Source organism: Asterias amurensis, chromosome 1 (assembly GCF_032118995.1).
Source record: "Asterias amurensis chromosome 1, ASM3211899v1".
Lineage (NCBI taxonomy): Eukaryota > Metazoa > Echinodermata > Asteroidea > Forcipulatida > Asteriidae > Asterias > Asterias amurensis.
In genome coordinates, this window is record NC_092648.1 from 11,347,332 (window position 1) to 11,369,616 (window position 22,285).

The 22,285-nt window shown below is 37.7% G+C and overlaps 2 protein-coding genes across 3 annotated transcripts; both read left to right on the top strand.

The window, feature by feature from the left end:
* Nucleotides 1-364: 364 nt before the first annotated feature.
* On the top strand, nucleotides 365-5,422 carry LOC139945583 (uncharacterized). The gene is made up of 3 exons (XM_071942987.1): nucleotides 365-444; nucleotides 1,886-2,577; nucleotides 3,821-5,422. The coding sequence occupies exons 2-3, from the start codon at nucleotides 1,887-1,889 to the stop codon at nucleotides 3,931-3,933; spliced, it is 804 nt and encodes a 267-aa protein (XP_071799088.1). The 5' UTR covers nucleotides 365-444; nucleotide 1,886; the 3' UTR covers nucleotides 3,934-5,422.
* A 1,970-nt stretch (nucleotides 5,423-7,392) lies between these two features.
* Nucleotides 7,393-20,222, top strand: LOC139945570 (uncharacterized). 2 transcript variants are annotated; one of them, XM_071942966.1, is made up of 8 exons: nucleotides 7,393-7,742; nucleotides 7,963-8,091; nucleotides 10,253-11,166; nucleotides 13,394-13,567; nucleotides 14,388-14,468; nucleotides 14,814-14,899; nucleotides 16,216-16,366; nucleotides 17,338-20,222. In XM_071942966.1, exons 3-8 carry the CDS (start codon nucleotides 10,519-10,521, stop codon nucleotides 17,779-17,781), a joined length of 1,584 nt encoding a protein of 527 aa, XP_071799067.1. In that variant the 5' UTR covers nucleotides 7,393-7,742; nucleotides 7,963-8,091; nucleotides 10,253-10,518; the 3' UTR covers nucleotides 17,782-20,222. The 2 variants fall into 2 exon arrangements, with proteins under 2 accessions (XP_071799067.1, XP_071799075.1); XM_071942974.1 differs by lacking the exon at nucleotides 7,963-8,091.
* The last annotated feature ends 2,063 nt before the right edge of the window (nucleotides 20,223-22,285 follow it).

Consider the following 22,285-nt stretch of genomic DNA (forward strand, 5'->3'; position numbering starts at 1 on the left):
TTTGTTTCTTACCAATTCTGATCCCAAACTATGTGTTTCATGTTCTTTGGTACAGCGAGGGTTGTCATCTTTGAAGAGATCTAGCCATCAACTGATGAGGCTGAGACCTCTGCAGTTGGTTCAATTGATGTACAGTGCAGTGTGTCTAAGTATTGTTCTCAAAAATTAGATTTCACTTTATTTCCATTCCAAACTATATAACATCCATAGAGCTATAGCTCTATGGTAACATCATAACATAGCACCCCACCCCGCCCTAATAAAACGAGGCGCAGAGAGAGAGAGAGAGAGGGAAATTCCCTTTAAGTGAGGACTGACGCATTTCCACCTCTTGAGGGCCTTTTCCACTTTACTTTGACAGTTCTCTGATCGTTGATGTTGGTTTGTTGACGGAAGTACGTGGATCAACACGTGCAAGGCTGATAATCTCCACACAAACAAAAGGTATTCTCTAAATAAAAAGCATCTTTGTTATTTTTTAATTAAGTACAGGAGGACGGGTTAGAATCACATTTTAAACCGCGATCCTGGATTTCATTAAACATTTTGTGAAAGTCAAATCCGAGTTCTGGACCCAACCGGAAAAATTTTACGACCTCGCCACCAACTTCCGGCCTGTTTTTTTTTTTTAAATCTTTAGTTGTAGTTCTGAGAATGGACCCTAAAGAACTCGACTTGCGATCGGATCAAGTTAAACAACAACACTCACACACACAAACAGCATAAACATGGCGGAGTTCGATGTCACTGGGAGTCAAAAACGGTCCAATTTTGACCTTTGTTTACAAACTGTTACGTTATTTTTCTCTCTTTTTTTTCTGGATGTATATATGCGGTAACCCTTCTTCTCAGGTAAGAAAAAAATTCAGTGGTTTTGGAGTTAATTAACGGCGGATAAATTGGTGGCGACGACCGAAAGATTATCCTTGTAATTACCCAAGAAACACAGTAGCATGAGATAAAAAATATATTTGGTGCACAATGAATCAAAACAGTCGGCAGAATGACAACATTTAGGTGGATAATCATACCATGATGGAGGTGTCGTACCCATCCTTTGGCTTTGAGCTGAACCGAAGTGTAAATACAAGTGGGCCTATGGCACTGACTGCCGTCCTACGCAGGGCTAGGCTAGACCTACTACTAGACTAGGCCCACTTGTGTGGCCAAAAAGCTAGCTGAGTTCAACAAACTTTAAAAATGGTCCAAATTCGCTGTTACTGTTAGGTTTTGTAACAGACCTGGAATTACTTAAAGGCAGTGGACATTATTGGTAATTACTCAAAATAATTATCAGCATAAAACCTTTCTTGGTGACGAGTAATGGGGAGAGGTTGATATTATAAAACATTGTGAGAAACAGCTCCCTCTGAAGTGCCATAGTTTTCGAGAAAGAAGTAATTTTCCACGAATTTGATTTTGAGACCTCAAGTTTAGAACTTGAGGTCTTGAATTCCACGAATTTGATTTTGAGACCTCAAGTTTAGAACTTGAGGTCTTGAAATCAACCATCTTAATGCACCCAACTTCGTGTGACAAGGGTTATTTTTCTTTCATTATTATCTCGCAACTTCGATGACTGATTGAGCTCAAATTTTCACAGGTTTGTTATTTTTTGCATATGTTGAGATACACCAAGTAAACAGACTGATCTTTGACAATTACCAATAGTGTCCACTGCCTTTAAACCCATGACCTTCCTTGCCATGTTCTTGTCCTTGGGGCCCCTTCAACATTTTCCCATAGACTTTAAAGATTTCCAATTGGTGTGACCTCTTGAAACTAAGAGTGGCATTGCCCTGTAGAATATGAAACTCCAGGCATGTTGTTAGTTTCAATCACAATCTTAATTGTTGATGTTTATCCTTCTTCAATCTTTCCTTAGTATGCCAGCAACTGGATTGAAAAAGACTGGACAAAGTAGTCAAAGTGATGATCCTTCCACCGAAGCTGTTGTTCACCTAAAGATAAAAGAAGCCAGGGTGCAGGGTTGCTTGATCCTAAATCAAATTAAACTTCAACGTATACCAAGTGAACTAGTGGACAAGTTGAACTGCCTGAAACATCTGTACTTAAGTGGCTGTGGACTTAGAGGGCCTCTTCCATCGTGTCTCACCCGACTTCATCAGTTGGAAACACTGGACATCTCGCAGAATGCCATTAATGAGATACCTCAACGAATCTGTGAAGAATTGACCCGACTTATCACCTTAGATGTCAGTTTCAACAGGGTGATAACCCTACCCAAGACGATCAGCTGCCTGCAGAATCTTGAGGAGCTCACGGCAGCTCATAATAAGATTGTGGTTCTACCGTCTTGCATCGGTGACTTGGCTCGTCTGAAGGTACTGGACTTGACTAAGAACCTCCTTCGGGATGTTCCAGGAGAGATATTTGCAGGGAGGATGTCTTGTAGTTTGATCACTCTGAAGCTCGGTGGAAACTTGATTAGGACTCTCCCAGCAGAAGCAGGCTTAATGCACAACTTGGAGGAGCTGGACTTGAGTGAAAATTGCTGTCGTTATTTGCCGTCGACAATGAGGTCACTGAGGAAACTAAAAGCCTTCCATCATGCTGGTGGGTATTTCAACCGTTTGAACATTTTTATATAGGGCATGTGCCTATAACATGAGAGGAAAAATGTAATATGTTTAAGAATGCTGTTGAATTTTTAAGTTGGAAATACAAACTTGTAGAAAGATGAGAAGGAAAAAAAAAGGTTATAAAAAAGCCTTAATTATGAACTGTTGGTTTTGTCATTGTTTTAAATGTGAAGTTGAAAACCATCTTTATTGTTCTGAGTAAAACTTCCAGCCTAAATTATACATAAAGATGGGAATGAAAAGGCCTGAACATTTTCCAAAAGCCACCATAAGGAAGGCCCAGTGTTCTTTGTAGTTACTTTTGGTGTGTTGAATTTGTGTTCCTGAGTAACCTCAGTGTGTTCGAGTGCGTTCAATGTCATGGCTGATCTGGGTCAGACCAAATGAAACCCGATTTGAAAAACATTGCACCCTCAAAACAGTGACTTTTGAGTATTGAGCTAAAATTGTATTTAAGCTGTGTTCATCTGTACTGATCTGCCCCTGATTTCACAAAACTCATCGCAAGCAGTGACGCATCGTAGGGTTTGCGATGCGTCGCAGACCTGTAAGACCTGCCATGGCTGCGACGAGTTGGCAACTTACGACGTGTAACCGGTCGCAACTTGCACTTGCGACGCGTCGCAGCGCTTCGTGAAATCGGGTGCTGGGCTTGTAAAACCAATTAACCTTGAAATGTCACAATGAGCAAAACTATCTTGTACAGTATCTAATTCGTGAAGGGTTTCAGATGTATGCATATTATAACAAAAGTAGGAGTGGAATCAATTAGATGTTCTTAGGGACTGACTGGGATTTAAGCACACCTGGGTCGACCCAGCCAAGCAAACTGAATGGACCCTAATCACTCCCCCCATGACGGGTAAAAATTGCTTTAAAATAAATCTTGCATCAGAACTTCAAATGGTTTCTCTCAAATAAACAGGAACAAGTTTTTAAAGGCAAAGTATACCTTTGGTCACATTTTTGAGATAGCGCCAAAAAGTAATGATCCCCAATAGGAATATACAATCTAGGAAGCATTACTGCGGTATTGCTTCTCAGATTCAAATATTGGGGCATAAATATTGATATAAAAAAAATTTGTCAAAAAAAATTACTTTGATTTGACATTTTTCTCAAAATGCTTTATTGAAAGCTGCTGTAGGCTTCTATCCAAAAGTTTTAATTGTAAGAGTGATTCCCATTTGTACCAATGTAATGTTTTTCTTTGCCAGCTAATGATTGGATGATGTGCCCGCCACATATACCAGGTGTGCCTGCCAAGGAACAGTCAAGCTTTGGATGCAAGGCTCTGGAGAAACTGTACAGTTATGTGTATCCACCATAAAGAAGCAGACTCTGCAAAGTGTGACTTAGTAACAGTTAAGGCAACAAGTCTTTGGTTTGACAGCAAGAGACTATATGACTACATGGACTCTGGGTAAAGTCTGTTCACTTTTGTCTTGTAGTTTCCAATTGCAAATGTCATCACAAGGACCAGCTTAAGAACTGATTAGGATAACGGGTAAAAAACATGTGAATAAACTCTCTGTTCAAGGCAGTGGACACTATTGGTAGTTACTTAAAATAATTATTAGCATAGAACCTAACTTAGTAACAAGTTATGGGGAGCTGTTGATAGTATAGAACATTGTGAGAAATGGCTCCCTCTGAAGTAACATAGTTTTTGAGAAAGAAGTAATTTTTTTCACGAATTTGATTACGAGACCTCAGAATTAGATTTTGAGGTCTCGAAATAAAGCATCTGCTGAAAGCACACAACTTCATGTGACAAGGGTGTTTTTTCTTTCATTATTATTCGACCACCAATTGAGCTCAACTTTTTACAGGTTTGTTATTTATGCATATGCTGAGATACACCAAGTGAGAAGACTGGTCTTTGACAATTACCAAAGGTGTACAGTGTCTTTAAGAGAAGTGCTGGTTCTGAGTAGAATCATTGTTGAGATGTAGTTAAGTCTTGATACTTCAAACAGTGTCTTCAATGATCATTGTCTTTAAAAGTCAACGGTCCCCACACAACCTAATTTGATTTCTTACAGCTTGTTAGTAGCGGTGAACACGCTAGAAGTCGAAAGATCGACTATTGCAGTCGATCGGAATGACTCTAGAGCGCCTTGGTTTCAGGCGTCTAACTTATCATGAGCCAAACTTAATGTAAATGTTATGTTAAGTTCGCTGGTCTGAAACCAAAGACCCAGAGTAGCTCCTAATCTATTTGGTTCGCCGCGACGCTGGAGCCCCTGTCTAAACCGGGTGTTAGATATTCAAAACTTGTGGCTAGTCCTAAGTTAGGATGAGTAACTTGTCCCCACTCGAAATAAGACTAGTCTTAACTCTTTGTGAAATCCACCCCTAGGATATAGACCATTGATGTCATCATGTTATCATCTAGACCCCCCATTGAGTTAATCAGACATTACTGTACCAGTTGTGCATCTGGGTTAAGAGAAGCAATTATGGGGAACCTTGTACAAGCATATAAGCGCCATGAGCAGATATTGCATTTGTTGGAAAATACCACTTGGCTATGACATGCTGGATGAATGCTAAGGTCTGTCTATCTAGTAGCATTTTATCCACAGTAAACAGTTTTTAAAATTTCTGGGTTATTTATCATGTTCACGTTTATAAAAATTCAAAAGTTCACTTGATGATGACTGTTTGATTACTTCCTTTCCAATTTAATAGCAACAAGAGTAAACACCAGTGCTGACTTTTTCTTGGAATGGGTTTTTCTTATCTTGGAATTTTCTGAAAGTTGATCGTTCAGATATTGTTGATATTCATGCACCAAACTTTCTACATTACCAATATTGCCCCCCCCCCCCTCCTCGTAAGCCTCGTCTCCAACAGCTACTCACTGGAATGAAACAAAAATGTAGCACTAGAGGAGAAATCTCATATGTGTGAACATTTCTAGCACTACAGCTGCAGGGATAGAAATTTAAACTTGACCAGAGGTTGAGGCCAGTGATTTCAGCATTGGGCCAGTTAACTTGCCACCAGAAAAGTCCAGTCTGGTGTTGTGTTTTTCAATTGATAATAAAATCATCTTTATTTACAAAAAAGAATGTTCATATATTGAATTTGAGTCTGATACTGATTTTGTTTTTCTTTTCTTCTAAAGACAAAAAAAGACAATTAAAATCTAGTGTTTTGTTCAAATAAAACTGTTTATTGTTGTATTGTTAAACGGTGTAAAAGTTTTCCCTCATTTTGATTCTGGTCTCGTAGAAGAAATTCTGTTCCACTGAAACTTTTGACATTCATGCTTGGTTGTTTCTAGGAAAATCTTCTCCAAAATTGAGCCCTGACCTAAGGTATTATTCCTGCATGTTATCGAGCCGTTTGTCAAATAATGGCAAGGACATGATCAGATGACCCATTGCAAGCAAGGGCGGGTCATTTCAAATCATACTTGTACTACTATTCATTAGGCTTGGCCTTCCAACCTTGTAATTGATTGAATTCATACAATTTGCTTTTTGTGAAAGATTTTGTGACCGTCAACATCAAGGTTTATTTCAGTTGTGACAATTAATATAATCAAAATATAGTTAATGGTCTGACGTTTCAACCTGGCCATGGCAGAGTCTTTCTCAAACTAAATGACAACACAACACACAAAATAAGCAACAGTGGGATATGATGCTTTTCTTGACTTAATTAATTGCTTTGCAAAGGATTTATACTGGTACAAACTTAACAATTTCATCCTCCTTTTGCTACGCTCATACCAGTGTTGTAGGTCTCGAGACCTGGTCTTGGTTTTAAGACCGTGGGGAGACCTTTTTTTGGTGTCTCGGTCTCGGTCTAGGACTGCTAAATGTCTCGGTCTCGGAAGGGCTGGTCTGCCCCTTGGTATCGGTCTCGGGGAGGTCTCAGTTTTGGTCTCGGACTTAAAAGTCTCGACTACAACACTGGCTTGTACGCATGAAAAACAGTTTTACCCTCATGAACGAACAAAATAAGCACAAAGATAAGCATCCAATTGTATTCTACAAATTTATTGAAAAACATGGGAATAAGGCCGGGTATCAGCCGACTCTGAAAATTTACAATCATTGAGCTTTCAGACTGAGACCAATTTGTTTATATTGCCCAATTCTGTTACAGTTTTTTCTTCTCCAAAAGTTATGACACTTCCAAAGACAAACCAAGGGATTGGATTTATTCTTGTAGGCAACCCTTGCCATGAAAACATTGCAGCCTATAGAATTTTAACATTCAATAAATAGTTAAAGTCTTATCAAAGATCTGGTGTTTGTCAAGCATAGTAAGATCATGGTAGGATTGACTGAATCCATCGGAATCACAGGGAAAACAAGGGCTAGGAGTTTTGGGAAGTTGGAACAACTGATACAATCAGAATTTGTTGTGAATTGACATCTAAAGTTATCATGAAATTGGAAAAAGTGACTGGGGTGTGATATTTTAGGGTTGAAGTACAGTGACTTGGATATGGCATTTTGAGTTTGAAGTGACTTTGGTAAAGAAGTGACTGACATTAACGCGTTAACTCAAAAATTTGTAAGATGAACAAATATTTGTACTTGTCGTTCTCCAAAACAACTTTTTGCTTTCTCAAAGACAAACAATTTTCAAGGATGATTCCGGCTGGCTGATTCTTCAGGTTGATCCTGTTTGTAGCAACTTTTGTTGCAATGACCAGTTTAGCTTATAAAGAGTTTGTGCATAGCCCCTGCATGGACTATAAGCCAGTTGTTGTGAGCACAGTCAATGAAGTTTCAGGATTACTAATGCTCACATCCTACACCCCCTCCAACAAGCTGAATGGGGTTGGCTTCTGAAGTACACGTACCCAGTTGCTAAGGAACTACCTGTTATTATGCTAATAGTTTGTCACTACTCTTCTACTGCCCCCATTGATTAACGCATGGTGTTTGCTCACTCGTGCAAACACAATCTGGACATACTGTTGCACCTATAGGATTCATCATGCAGTATTGGTGTGATATGATAGGGGTTATCCATCAGAAAACAGTTTTGTTGTGAGTGCATGTTACTTTTGATGACGATTGTGGATTGGTGGTGAATGTGTTTTTATTGCTGTTTGGATATAATAAGAAACTATGATTGATGGCAGAGATGAATTTGTTTTGAGTCCATGAGGTGAGTGTTTGTTATTAAAGATGTGTACATTTTGTTGATAAACATGTTGACAAACTATTTCTTTGTTATATATTTGTTTGCAGTAACAATGTGTGTATGTACTTGCTAGGTGGAGTTTTTGTTCTTTTAGAGAACTGTCTTGCTATTACTTCTACTTGTTGATCTTAAAAGTTTAAACTGTTCTCCATGGACATTGCAATATTATGTTCTTCTTTAACAGTGAACTAGCCGGCCAGACCACAAGATTATTCATAGGTGTTTCAACAAGCATTGGCCAGGAGGATCAATGAACCTTCTCTCCTCGGTGCTTCTTCAAGTCAAAACAGTTTAAAGGCAGTGGCCACTATTGGTAATTACTAAAAATAACTATTAGCATAAAACCTTACTTGGTAACGAGTAATGGGGAGAGGTTGGTGGTATAAAATATTGTGAGTATATAAGGGCTCCATCTGAAGTAACGTAGTTTTCGAGAAAGAAGTAATTCTCCTGTCTCCACGAATTTGATTTCAAGACCTCAGATTTAGAATTTGAGGTCTCAAAATCAAGAATCTGAAAGCACACAACTTCGTGTGACAAGGGTGTTTCTTCTTTCCTTATTATCTCGCAACTTCGAGGACCGATTGAGCTCAAATTTTCACAGGTTTGTTTTTGCTCGTATATGTTGAGATACAGCAAGTGAGAAGACTGGTCTTTGACGACTACCAATAGTTTCCATCAATGTCTATAAGAGAGTTAAATCGGCAGAGAGTTATTCTCAAAGTGAATCTAGTTTTACAGAAACGTCTGTCAAGACTCAAGTAAACATTTTGACTACAAGCCCAGTGATCTTTTTTTAGTTTACCCACAAATTTGAGCCATGCAAGTACAAAATGGAAAGACAAAGATAGAGAGAGAAAACAACAACTTGGCTAATGATGAGTTTAGTTCTGACGGAAGTTGTTGAATGCTACCCCATGTACTGTAATCACTCCCTAAGTAATAGGCAGTGCTGTATAATGAGGAATACGCTGAATGAAATTAATTTACGCTAACTTTTCAATCAATACCTTTCTGTTGTTTCATGTCCTGTGAGCTTCACTACATGTATGTACACTTGTGGTTAAAAATACTTGCAATCAATCAGCTAATTGCTTTCAAGACAAAGACCTGGAATAAAACAAATATTCAAAAGCTCACTGTTAAATCAGGATCATATCCGGCGGAGAAACAGGTTAATCTGACAAACTCTCAAAGTGAAGGATATAGTGTTTAAAGGTGTCAGGACACTGCGTACCCTTGTCACTTTGACCTTTGCAAGGTACGAAGCATTCCTTGAACACTTCGTACCTTCTTACAAGACACTTCATACCTCGTACTGATTCAGGATTTCTGCATCGTTTATGATTATTTTTTGATTTGTGATCAGATTATTATGAAATAACTCGGCTGACGGTACGAAGAGACACAGATGATAGTCACTTTGTACCCCGCCCACAGTACGAAGTGACCAATTTGGTTACGGTGTGAAGTGTCCCGAAGGTACGAAGTGTCCAAGGTACAAAGTGGCAAAGGAGCAAAATGTCCAACATCATGTTTAAAAAGTGAACATCACTGCTGCTCATTTCGATTGCCACGACCAAACTATTTAGTCCTGCACAAAATCTCAGATAATTATCAACTGTTTTTAATTTATGAAACAAACCACATGATCAAAATCAGGTACACAGGGACCTCTTTTTTCTCTTTTTTTCTTTTCAATTTATGCTGTCAAAAAATTTGTACAGATTATAAAAATGTGGTTTTGAACATCATTTGGTTTTATAAGCTTACACCAAACAATCCTGATATGAATGAGTACAAAATCTCAGGTGATTTATCAACAGTTTTTCATCATAAAACAAACTTCTTGAATAGGTCAGGTACACAGGGACCTCTTATACACCAATGTGTGTAAACATTGTATACTCTGTTTTTCCCCAAGTTCCCTGGAAAAATCACAGGCATATAATTTGGATAAGATTCAAACCCATTAACCTTGGCATTATAGAGAGGATGTCTTATTTACTAACTAGAACACTGAAAATGCCCTGTAGCTACATGTACATGCAGTTTGAATCCTATATTTTAACAGCAGCTACCGCAGCAATTTAAAAAAAAGAGTTAAATTTGCATTGGGGATGAAGAGTATGATTTGGTTGTTCCCTTATACACCCGATGTGTGTGTAAGATGATGTATAAGCACTTCACACTCAGTACTTACCCAATTTCTGTGAACTTATTTTTCTTCACAGAACTCAATTGAAAGTACTGAATATTACAGTGCTTACATGTGTCGGTGTTAGGGTAAAGCGAAATAGTATTCTTTATCCCTATGTTGAACATCTATTATATAAAGAATTTAATAAATTGACTATGAAAGGAGAGACCAATCATGTAAACCTACCTGATGAAAAGGTCATGAACTTGTCGAGTCAGCCTGTTGATGCTGTATTTGCAGCTAATATGACACTTTTTTTCTTATTTTCACTCAGGCTGTCTTACTCCACTTGATCTTGTACTCAGTGCCTGAAGATTGGAAAGGGAAATCAAGAATGGGTTAATTAAAGAGAGAGTGGAATTGACATCTAATCCTGACTAATCTCAACCTGCTGACCCTCAGAACAAGATGAGATTTGGGTTTTGGATGTTGCCATAGACTTCAGTACACTCATCAATAAACAGTGATCCGATGACAATTTAAGTTTTATAAAATCCACAAAATAGTCGATATCGTACATTCCTCTTATTACAATCAGAAATGGGCGATATGGATGAAGTGGACACTGTCAAACAAGTCAGAGGTGAAAGCAAGGAGGTTGTTGCACCAGACAGTTCTCAACAAGAAGAGGAAAGTATCACAGTTGATCAATCCAGTGTTGCTCAAACAGAAGGTAGAAGGTCCCCATTAGGTGGAAATGAAGTTAAAGAGAACTCAAGTGATGCAACAGCGTTGAATCTAGTCAATGGTGAAAATGATACAGACTTAAGGAGGGGTAGCACCCACAGCCATAGATCCCGACCCGGTAGTGGTAGTAGCTCAAGCTCCAGGAGAAGCCGAAGTCGGCATAAATCTAAGCATCAGGATAAGGATGCTTCTAAAGAAAGATCAAACTCAAGGACTCGGTCAGGCAGTGCTGGGAAACATCGGAAAAAACACAGCAATCATGTAAAGAAGAACTCTGTGGATACTGCCATGACTGCTGATCCTGAAAACCAAAGTGAGGATGACGCAAAAATCTCTGTGGTTCATGTGGACAGCTTCACTCTATCATCAGATAAAGACAGACTGCATAAAGAGGAGAAGAAGATCAAAAAGAAGTTGCTTCATGAGAAAGAAAAGTATGCTGCTGAGAAACAACAACTGAGAGTCAAAATGGAGAAAGCCAGGCAAAACGTTAAGGAGGAGGTAGGCTTTGCAAATGAATTTCATTCCGGTTTTTATTTTACTAGCAAATATTGCAAATATCATTGAATCCTGTTCACTAAATGTATTTGAATTAAACACAACAAAAGGAAGACAAATGTCAATAATATTGTTAAGAATCTTATCAACTGGGTTCATATTCCAAGATGATTCCCAGTACTTTGAAAATGCTCAGGCAATAAGAGTATAGCCATATGGAAACTGCAACTGAGCTTAATATGCAATATCAGCAAGGTTTTTCATTGAATGTCAGTACATGTACTTTCTGTTTAGTTGCAATGTTCAACATAATTTGTCTGGCTTTCCTGTCTGGTAAATTCAACAAATCGATGAGTTGGACCAACAAGAAGAAAAACTGCAGACAACGCTTTTCTCATGTCTTTGTGTACAAAATCTTGTACTTACGCCATCTAAGGAATGACTGGGCACTGCACTTGTGTGATGGGCTGAACAAAATTTGGTCTATTTACTGTATGAAAATCTGAGACCATCACAACGGTTCTGTGAAGTCAAGAAGAGCATACTGTTTGAAACTATCAATGCTTATATCAATCGCTACAATACATAATTAACATGCCAATGTATGAGGTGTGCAAAAAAAAAAGTCACTGGCAAGACAACAGATTTATTAGATGTTAATTTGGCATGAGGGAGAAAGAATATTACTTAGTTTTTACCCTTGCAAAGATATGTGAGCACTGTCAGCACAACTTTGGGAAGTGCCGAGTATACGGTGCATACATGTAAATGTAAGTGTGTGGGTATTAAAATACTTCTGTTGGGATACCATATTTTTCAAATAATTTACAATCACATCACTTTTGCCATTGATGAACAGTAGTATTTGCCCCATTTAACAGCCAGCACTGGCCTGACCAGCTCATAGTATTTGTATTGCTTTTACAAATATCAAAGGGTCTTATTTACCCGTTTAGCAATGAGAGCGTTAATTGTCAACCGATCACACTGAGATATGATAAATAGCAGCTGCTGTATTTGCATACACCATTTATTTCTTTTTGTTCAGTGTGAACTTCAGTCTTAAACAAACTAGGTTATCATTCTAAGGTTGAATCTGTGTGTGACTACAATTGGATGAATTTGATGGGGCACTGTTTTTTGTGACCTAAGTTTGGGTAGGTACTTCAAATGACATTATGAAACTTGGAATAGGCTCAGCTCTGTCAACGATAGTTCTTGGGATATTCGGTCCATTAATTTGTTCCTCTTTTCAGTGAAGTTAGGTAGTGGTTTAGGCATGTACATGTACATCACCATTTGATTTTGTGCCCCTTGAGAACTCCGAATCTTGACTTCTAAGATTAACAATCAGCAGATTAATTGTTAAATTTCATGTGGCAAATCAAAGGTTTTTAAAACAATTTGTTTAAATTTGCCTGCATACAATGTGTTTTTTTTTACCTCCAAAATTGTCTCACAAACAAACAGTACCTGGCTGCTGGGCATAAAAAGAGTGCCCGGCAAAAGGGACTATGAAAAAATACCAATTGACAAAATAATCAATGGGAAATAATGGGACCCCATTAAAAATTTGAATTGGATTAATGGGATTCAATGGGATTGGTGTTGAATTTTGGACATATTAAATGTGATCCAATGGGATCCACAGAGGATCCCATTGGATCCAATTGAATCCCATTGAAACAATGGGATCCCATTGAAGCCCATTCAAAATATCAATGGGACTCAATGGGATAGAAAGGGAGGTTTCTATCTGCCTGGTTTAATAAAAAATGTACATAAAAAGTACAGCTTGAATCAGTCAGAAAATGGTGCTCATCTTTTTAGGACCCCCCAAAGTTGTACCTTACTTTGGCCTCAGTCCCTTTTCTTGAAGTCCTGTATCTTCTTGTAGCCCCTTACCCTTTGAACCTTGTTTGGAGCAAACTTGCTTTTGAAAAAAAAAAATAACTCCAAGTAATGTATCTTTGATTGTTCTCATAGAACATCAATGGGACTCAATGGGATTCAATGGGAATTATGAAAAAATTCACAAAGAATTGGTCAGAAAACGATGCTCATCTTTATGTTCCAAAAAAGTTTCACCCTAGTTTGGCCTCAGTACCTTTTCTGGAAGTCCTGTTTCTTCTTGTAGTCCCTTACCCCTTAAGCCTTGCTTGGGGAAAACTTGCATTAGAAAAAAATAAAATAATAACTACATGTACTGTGTCTTTGATTGTCTTTACAGATTGCTCAGTATGAGACTGAACTGAATGACAAGCGTCAGGACTATCTGAGTAAGATGACAAACCTACAGCTAGATGAGCAACATGAAGCACTGAGTCAACGTATGGAAGAGTTAACGGACATCAGACAGGAGCTTGATTCTAGATTCCAGCAGTGTATGGAATATGAGGCAGAGGTAAGAGATATTACCCAAAAACCTTTTTCACACTGTACCTTTTACCCCTTTGGGAGGCTTTGGATGTATAACAAAGCAAACTCCCACAAATGACGTCAGCGGCATTGTCCTTTGACGCCCGCTCTCAACGGCAGAAGTTTTTTTATTTTTTCAAAAAACCTTTAGGTAGGGGCCTGATTTTTTAATTGATAATTACGAAAAGTTCAGAAGTGTACACATATCAAAATTACATTAAAATGGTGAACAAGTGCATTATAAATAAGTAAAAATACCATTTCTGTTGAAAACATTCCGCTCAGGTAGGTGTTTAAAGACTTCAGGCCTGTGCAACAAGAGTGTTTTTTTCTTTTATCATTCTCACGACCATATAAGTCAAAATTTTCATAGATTTGTTAATTTATGCATATGTTCGGATGCACCAAGTGAGAATGTACCATACTTCAAAAAAGAACTAAAGTGTGCCTTGAATTTGCAGGCCTGATATTTCCTGGAGGCAATGAAAGTGATTGCCTCCATTCTCCCTGGTTCACAATTTCCTCATTGGGTGTCCTTCACCAAAGAGAAAATGCCTTGGTGCACTTGCCCTTTCAAAAACGAGGTACTTCAAGTGGTTGAAGCCTCCTGAGCTAACCATCTTGCAAAAAACCTTAAAATCAACACCAAAACTATTACAGGCCACACACAAAATATTATGTGTGGCAGGCCTTGATCTAGTACTAGTTGGAGCATCCTGAGCTTACCATCTTGCAAAAAAACTTAAAATCAACACAAAGTAATAAACAAAATATTAAACAATTTGTAAACATTGTTTTTCTTTTAGATTGAAGAAATAGAACGATACCTTGAGAGAAGACAACAGCTTTGTAATAGCAAGGAGGAGGACCTTAGATGCCTTGATGATGTAAGTATAGCAAACTGTGTTGATACTGCAATGTACAGTTAGATTTCATTAAAAATAATAAATAAAATTTAATGTCCCGATGTTTTGACGGTAGAAGAGTCTTTCTCGAAGGCTAAATGACAACACAACAAAATCTGGTAATATTTGTTGTGTCGTCATTACACTTTCGATAAAGTTTTATTTTATTTTTCGCATTTACACCAATATTAGATCCTTTTGGATGGTGAGCAGTTTGTAACAGCTTATTATATAATGTCTCTTTATAAATTTTATGATTAGTACTTACTGCAAAGTAAAGCAAAGACATTTATTGTATGAAATGTATATCTTTGCTTTTTGATGTAGCAATTGGACACACTACAACAAGAACTTGAATTGGACAAGGAACGTCTAGAGAGGGCAGGCTTTGATGTGAAAAGCGTTGGATCAAGGTATGGTGAAATATAAGAAGTAGTACATGTTTAGGACATTTAACGAAAAATCAGCTTTATCAAGAAGTTTGTTGTTGAGAAAGCTTATACTACAGGTCCTCCAAGAGAAGACAATTGCTTTTTGAAGACCACTCAAATAAAATCACCATTGGCTATTTTGATTGGCTCTCTTGAACATGCACATCAAACTCACTAACACAGAAGGACTGTTTTTTCGTGTTGCTAAAACACATTTAAAATGGTTTGATGACGTGTTTCAAGAACACCCCAGGATTTTAACGTTCCTACTCCAGGACTGACTATTCAACAGGTATGCCTGTTTGCCCGGCAGGCCTGGGTTAAAGCTATAACAGTGTAAAAAGGCCGGCCATTATTCTCAGGGGCTATGTACATTCAGTCTCATCAACTTCATTCTTGTAACAGCAATGTTTCCCTTGATTGAATATCTAGTGTTGTAAATGTATGACCCTAACAAATTTGTAACAACATAAAGTAATTGTGAGCACAAAAGCTTGCTACGCACAGACAAACCTTGCTTAGCAGTAACAGGTAACCAGGCTTTGGCAGGCTTTGATGTGAAAAATGTTGGATCAAGGTATGGTGAAATATAAGAAGTAGTACATGTTTAGGACATTTAAAGAAAAATCAGCTTTATCAAGAAGTTTGTTGTTGAGAAAGCTTATACTACAGGTCCTCCAAGAGAAGACAATTGCTTTTTGAAGACCACTCAAATAAAATCACCATTGGCTATTTTGATTGGCTCTCTTGAACATGCACATCAAACTCACTAACACAGAAGGACTGTTTTTTCGTGTTGCTAAAACACATTTAAAATGGTTTGATGACGTTTTCCCTGTAGTTGGAAACTGCATTCTGTGCTTATTGAGGATGGGAATGAAACAAATCTTCCAAACTATTACCCTTTAATATGGATGTGAATGGGTCATTCAGTGAAATTGGAGAAACAACTTCTCTTCATCCACAAGATTTTGTGAAGTTCTTCACATTCACAGTAATTGATATTGACAAAGTTCACATTGTCTTATCATCACAATAAGTCAATTTCCCTGTTTGTCATTACAGTTTAGTGGGTATTACCAAAGAATTCCCAAATGGCAACTTTTTGCATACATTCGTGAGATGTTGGTACAACTTATCAATACCCATTACAGATTCTGTGTGTAAGAGCAGCACTTTTCATAACACAAGTTTCACGACTTCTTGTCAAATGATATAGTTGGCACAAAACCTGAAATTTCTGATGCAACTCTTTGAAACACTCTTAATCATGAGTTTCTTTTGGTTTGAACCTGTAGGAAACGAGCATCAAGCTTCAAGTCATATACAGAGAATGAGAACGATGATTATATCCTTAAGACCAATCTTCGTAAATGTCAGGTTGACCTGAAGAAGGCAGAACAGATGCTGTTTGAGAAGGACATGGATGCAACTGAAGCCAAAGAAGAGGTTAGCCTACATGTATAACTTTGTTGCCCTTACTCAAAACAAACCAGGTGTGTACTCAACTTTAGGCAGAGTACAAGAGTTGTTCAAGAGTACAAAAGTTGTGTATCTTTTTAACGTCAAAGAAAGAGCAGTGCAAGTTGGTTCGTAAAAGCTCAAGCATTTATCGAGTAATGATCGCCCTGAACAAAAATTCTGCTGGAAATGATTGTTTCTTTGAAAGAAAGTGAGTCACAATGCTATAAAATGCCTTGAATAAAGACAACATTTACACATACACAGTATGCGTTTGAGATAAAATAGTATTTGTTTAAACAAAGTTAAACCCCAGCTCATACATTTTATCCACGAATCTACACCCTGTCCATTCTCCTTAACATAAAAAGACATTGAGTCTATTTCCATTCATTATACAATTTTTGCATGATATGACGAGGTCCATGGCGTTTTGTACACCCGAGGGGGAAAATGGCACCCGAGGCGAAGCCGAGGGTGCCATTTCCCCTCGAAGAGTTGTACAAGTTGTATAAATGCTTGAGCTTTTACGAACCAACTTGCACTGCTCTTTCTTTGACGTTAAAAAGATACACAACTCTTGTACTCCTGTACAACTCCTCGAGGGTGTACAAAACCCATGGACCCCACACAGCGTGCAACAATTGTTTTGTAATACCTTGGTAAGATTATTATTCCTCTTCTCAAAGTTTTGTTGTCATCCTCAAACATTATTACATAGTTTAAAACAGTTTTTCACTATTCCCTCGAACCCGCGGTTGTTTTGTACTAAGCACTGGAAATCGACCAATGGTGGGAACGATCAAGGTAATGTACACCGGTGTACATCACTCAGCCATGGTACAAGCGTATTTGTTGCACGTCACGTGATTGGTTCTCCACCAATCAAACTTCACCGTTTGTTACCAAGGTATAACAATCATATTTGATGAACTCAACCTTTCTCTTCTCTCTGACAGATATCGTCATTACAATCCCAGAAGAAGAAACACAAGGAAAAGATCAAGCAGCTTGAAACCCAATTGTCTGTTGCCTTAAGCCAACTGAAGAATCAAACAAACTCTACGCACTCTCCAAATCCAACGCTTAACAGGCAGGCTTCCATTCGCTCCCATGTGAGCCTCGATCGTTTCAAATCACCGGGACACCTAAGCATCAATCAGCAAGCTCAGTTGAATCGTTCCTTGTCAGGAAAGGATAAGGATCGCACATCACCAGCAGCAAAGAAATATCTCAGCTTCAGTTCTTCCACAGTAAACTCTTCCCCTAAGAGTGATAGTGACCATAGTCGGGGTTCATCTGAGGGTGCCCAACTGAACACTAACACCCATGGCAATGATGCTAGTTGGCAGAACTCTGCTGCAGAAACAAGAACTGTCAGTTCTACATGCTCAGTGATGTAGTTTGAATATTTATACCAGAACTGTTGCCCCTGTGCAGTGACATGAACACCAATGCTAAGGGAGGTTTGTGGGAACACCATGTGAATACCTCTTTTGAGTAGTGTTGGTTCTCAAAAGAGCTGGTGGTTAAAAACTCAACGTTTTGATCAGTATGCCCTGATCGTCTTCAGGATCAAACATTACTGTTAAAAACTGAGTCGATAACTAACGGTTCTAAAGAACCAGCAATACTCAAAAGAGATGTTCACATGGTGTTACTGCAAACCTTTCATAGTAAACAAAATACTTCCAGTTTCAAATCTGTAAGTATAACACCAATGCTGCTACCTGTGAAAAGGCTGGGGGTGTTTTGTATAACTGAATTGGTTGATACAGATGATTAGGTCAGACATTCTAGCAAGTTTTCTTTTTTAAATCGACATCAGGGTTTATTCAAAATTCATACTGCATGTGATGGAATAGCTCTAAGCCAGCTCTATCAATTCACACCTTTTAAATTCTTCTGGAAAATCTTCAAGCAAATTGTTTACATTTCCGAGTTTCCAGTAACTTTTATGGCCAGTACCCTTGAATGCACCAACGGTGCTTTTTGAAATAATTTAAAGCAATTTATGTGTTGGATTGTTTTCAAGTTGGGGGGGGGGGCGATATGAGTAACTAGTAAATTTGTGATATATATATATTTTTTTTCAGTGTTGAAATGACGCACAGACTTATTCCTTCTCAGGGTCCATGTACATAATGTAACACAAACACACTTTTCATACATATGTTATAAATACAGGATTAGTAAGGATGAAAAACTGAAGCTTACTGGTAAGGAATTTCATACATCTAACCATTTTTGAGTGTAAAATATTTCCCTTTGCAGGGGTCGAAATTAAGTGTATTTTCATGGTAGTCAGCAGGGCTAGTAACCAATAATTTTTAGTAGCCCTGATGAGATTTTGGTTGCCCGAAAGACACATTATGTCTCGCGTCACGGCTCAAACTTTATAATACACCATAGCACAGTTCTTTGTTGTTTGTAATGATGATTTTTGCATTGTTTTTCCACTAGCCCGTCGGGCTATCAAACTGGAAAAATCAGTAGCCCGGCTGTAAATCTGGTAGTCCCGGGCTAGCGGGCTAGTGGCAATTTCGACCCCTGCTTTGAAATGAAGTCATATTCGGAAAACATGAATTTGAAAACCTAAACAAAACGCAACAGCAGATTTTTGGTTACTGGGACAGTTTGTTTACATGCTGAAAAGGGGCATGGTTTTTCACTTTTTTTCTCCTGACTCGCACAACATATTAAGCCTAAATTTTCATAGGTTTGTTATTATCTGCAACATTGTCAGCTCTTTCAATTCTGTATGAAACCTTAAATTGTTTTATTTGCTTTGTTGTATCCAAAAAGATTTCTCCTGGAAAAACCTTACTATTAAGTGAAGCCTGGGAGCCGCTTATTTGTACAAACTTTCTCAAGTAAAATCACAACATTGCAAGATGATCAAGTTAAAGACAATGGACACTATTGGTAATTGTCAAAGACCAGTCTTCTGACTTGGTGTATCTCAACATATGCATAAAATAACAAACTTGTGAAAAAAATTCAGCTCAATTGGTCGTTGAAGTTGCGAGATAAAAATGAAAGAAAAAACACCCTTGTCACACGAAGTTGTGTGCTTTCAGATGCTTGATTTCGAGACCTCAAATTCTAAAACTGAGGTCTCAAAATCAAATTCGCGGAAAATTACTTCTTTCTCGTAAACTATGTCACTACAAAGGGAGCCTTTTCTCACAATGTATTTTACTATCAACCTCTCCCCATTACTCGTTACCAAGTAAGGTTTTATGGTAATTATTGTTTTGAGTAATAACCAATAGTGTCCACTGCCCTTAACAACTCATTGGGGGCCAAAGTTACGCAGCACATTCTGTGTACTAGGTACATTTTGATTTCATGTGAGCTATGTTCAGTATTGGAGGTATGGTTTAGTTGAAGTCAGTGTTCAGGATTGATGACTATTGGAAAAGCATTAAAATAATTTCAATCTGAAATATCACAAATTATGGATTTTGCAAGTAGTATTAACCAGTAGGCCTACCAGTAGTATTAACTAGTAGGCCATCCAGGGTATCATTTATTTGGAAAGTAACATGCCCTCTGTTGTCCCTGGTCTTGGCCTGGATGCCCTTTAAAACTTTCCCATTGCTTTTAAGTTTTTCCAATGGAAGTGCCCTTTGCAATAATAATGTCTGAAGCTGAAAAAATATCTTAACATTTACAATTTTGTCATCGCTTTCATAAAATGATTGCATAACTTGATGAAATGCTCAGTGGTTCATTGGCAAAGTGTTTTAGCGGATAATGAAAAAAGGGACGACAAAAATAAACAATTACATTGAAATTTCACTTTGTTTGAAAAAATAAACCTAAAGCTGGTTCTCCCTTATTTATGATGCAGTTCAATTGGTTTTTTTTAAACCATGTTAACTTTGTTTTCAATAAGTGTGACCTTGCACATTCTTTGGCTAGTCTGGTAGGCAATATACTGCACTGGTCATATGGGAAAGTTTACAGTTTGTGTCATAATTTCCACATAAATCCAAGAGTTATGAAAGTAAAAGCTAGATAAGTTGAGAGATGTGCCCCTTTCATCATATCAAAAGTTGATAAGTATTGGACAGTGCAATCTCCATAAAAAATAAGATTTTATGTTTCCTTCCATTGGACCGTGTACAAATTGTGCTTGTAGGAAGTCCAGGCTTGGTGGCTTTTTTGTAAACATGTGATGTCTCAGGTCACATTATACAAGGCTAATTGTATGGGGAATATGTTTGGCCAGTATCTGTATGTGATTTTTTTGTTCTTTGGTTGTATAAACAATACTTCTGCTGACTAACTTAATAACTATAGTTTCATTTTATTAAAATAACTTTCGAAATTGAAAAGGCTAAGTTTTTATATACTGTGTATCTTTTCCTGAACACACTCTTGATCTTGACCAGCTGCAAACTTTGCTGCCTGGAATAAAGTTTATATTCACTCTGCCATCCACCTATAAAACAGTCTTCCAGTCTCTTTTGAAGACGTGACCTGCATATGTGGGACAGAGCCACAAACTATGGACCCCCTCTTGAGATGCCCCTACTGGAGCAAGAATGAAACTGAGGAGCAAGAATGAAACTGAGGACCTTCCATAGTACAATGATATGGCAAGGAGCTGTGTTCAGTTCTGGCTGAAACACAACATCTAGTGTGTGGAAACGATAAGAAGAAGTCTCTTCTGTCAAAAACTAAACTGAGTAAGAGATAGTTCTTCAAATGCTGTGTGCATGAACCTTCTTCTTACGTTAATCAGCTGAATGTTTACGGGAAACAAAATACATGTACAGTGTATCTTTCCTTTATTTTCTTTTTAAGAGCCTTCCATTCGATTCAAATTGTCATTCTGTTCATTTACATAGTTGATTTGTTGGACAACTGATTACATTTTGCCTTGCTAAAGTTACAAGGCTTAACTAAATGAGAAATTGTTTAAAACAAAATACAAAACAAAAGCAAAGGGTAAAGGTTGAAAGGCACTGGACACTATTGGTAATTGTCAAAGACCAGTCTTCTCACTTGGCGTTTCTCATCATATGTGCACAAAATAACACACCCTTCTGTCACACGAAGTTGTGTGCTTTCAGATGCTTGATTTTGAGACCTCAAATTCTCAATCTGAGGTCTCAAAATCAAATTCGTGGAATAATTACTTCTTTCTCAGAAACTACGTCACTTTAGAGGAAGCCGTTTCTCACAATGTTTTATACTATCAACCTCTCCCAATTACTCGTTACCAAGTAAGGTTTTTAGCAAATAATTATTTTAAGTATTTATTATAAGTATTTACTAATAGTGTCCATTGCCTTTAAATAGTTTGGACTTACTCACCATGAATTTTTAGGTAGTTTCTTCTCCAGTTGGATGATGTCACATGTCTTTCATCTAGAATCGCAAGGTGGTAGTTGATGTTAACAGGGCCTGAAGCAATAAAATACAAGCGCTTCATATTAAATTATCTCAGAGGATTGTGCATTCATGATTTAGGTGGACCAACCTAGTTGCTTAATTGCTGAAACTAAAATGAGTCATAAAAAATTATGACCACTAAAATCTTTTTCTTTGTGTTTCAAACTGAGACAACCCAATTTGATGACTTTCGGAGATTGGTATATAAATTTATTGAATGGAAGAAACTAACTAACCCCTAACCTAAGTCTTTTACTCAAAACCCTCCGAATATTACGAATTTGTGAGTGACTACCCAGCCAGAATACTACAATATTTAGCCAAACAGACGACAGCTTAACACAATCATGTAGATAACCAATTGGTCTGTTTCTGTTTCGAAATTGGTTTTTCAACTCCAAGGACTAAAATTTGGTTGATATCTTCCATTTTCTGATTCAGCACCCCAAACTAGGAGAAATGGGTATGATATATCAACTTTTACTAAAAAATGCCGCTTGG

Excerpts from the sequence above, each read along its gene's own strand:
- LOC139945583 (XM_071942987.1), top strand. The coding sequence starts at position 1,887 with ATGCCAGCAACTGGATTGAAAAAGACTGGACAAAGTAGTCAAAGTGAT. Across the intron at positions 2,578-3,820 it reads AAAAGCCTTCCATCATGCTG|CTAATGATTGGATGATGTGC; the intron begins GTGGGTATTTCA and ends TTTCTTTGCCAG.
- LOC139945570 (XM_071942966.1), top strand. The coding sequence starts at position 10,519 with ATGGGCGATATGGATGAAGTGGACACTGTCAAACAAGTCAGAGGTGAA. Across the intron at positions 13,568-14,387 it reads GTATGGAATATGAGGCAGAG|ATTGAAGAAATAGAACGATA; the intron begins GTAAGAGATATT and ends TTTTTCTTTTAG. Across the intron at positions 16,367-17,337 it reads CAACTGAAGCCAAAGAAGAG|ATATCGTCATTACAATCCCA; the intron begins GTTAGCCTACAT and ends TCTCTCTGACAG.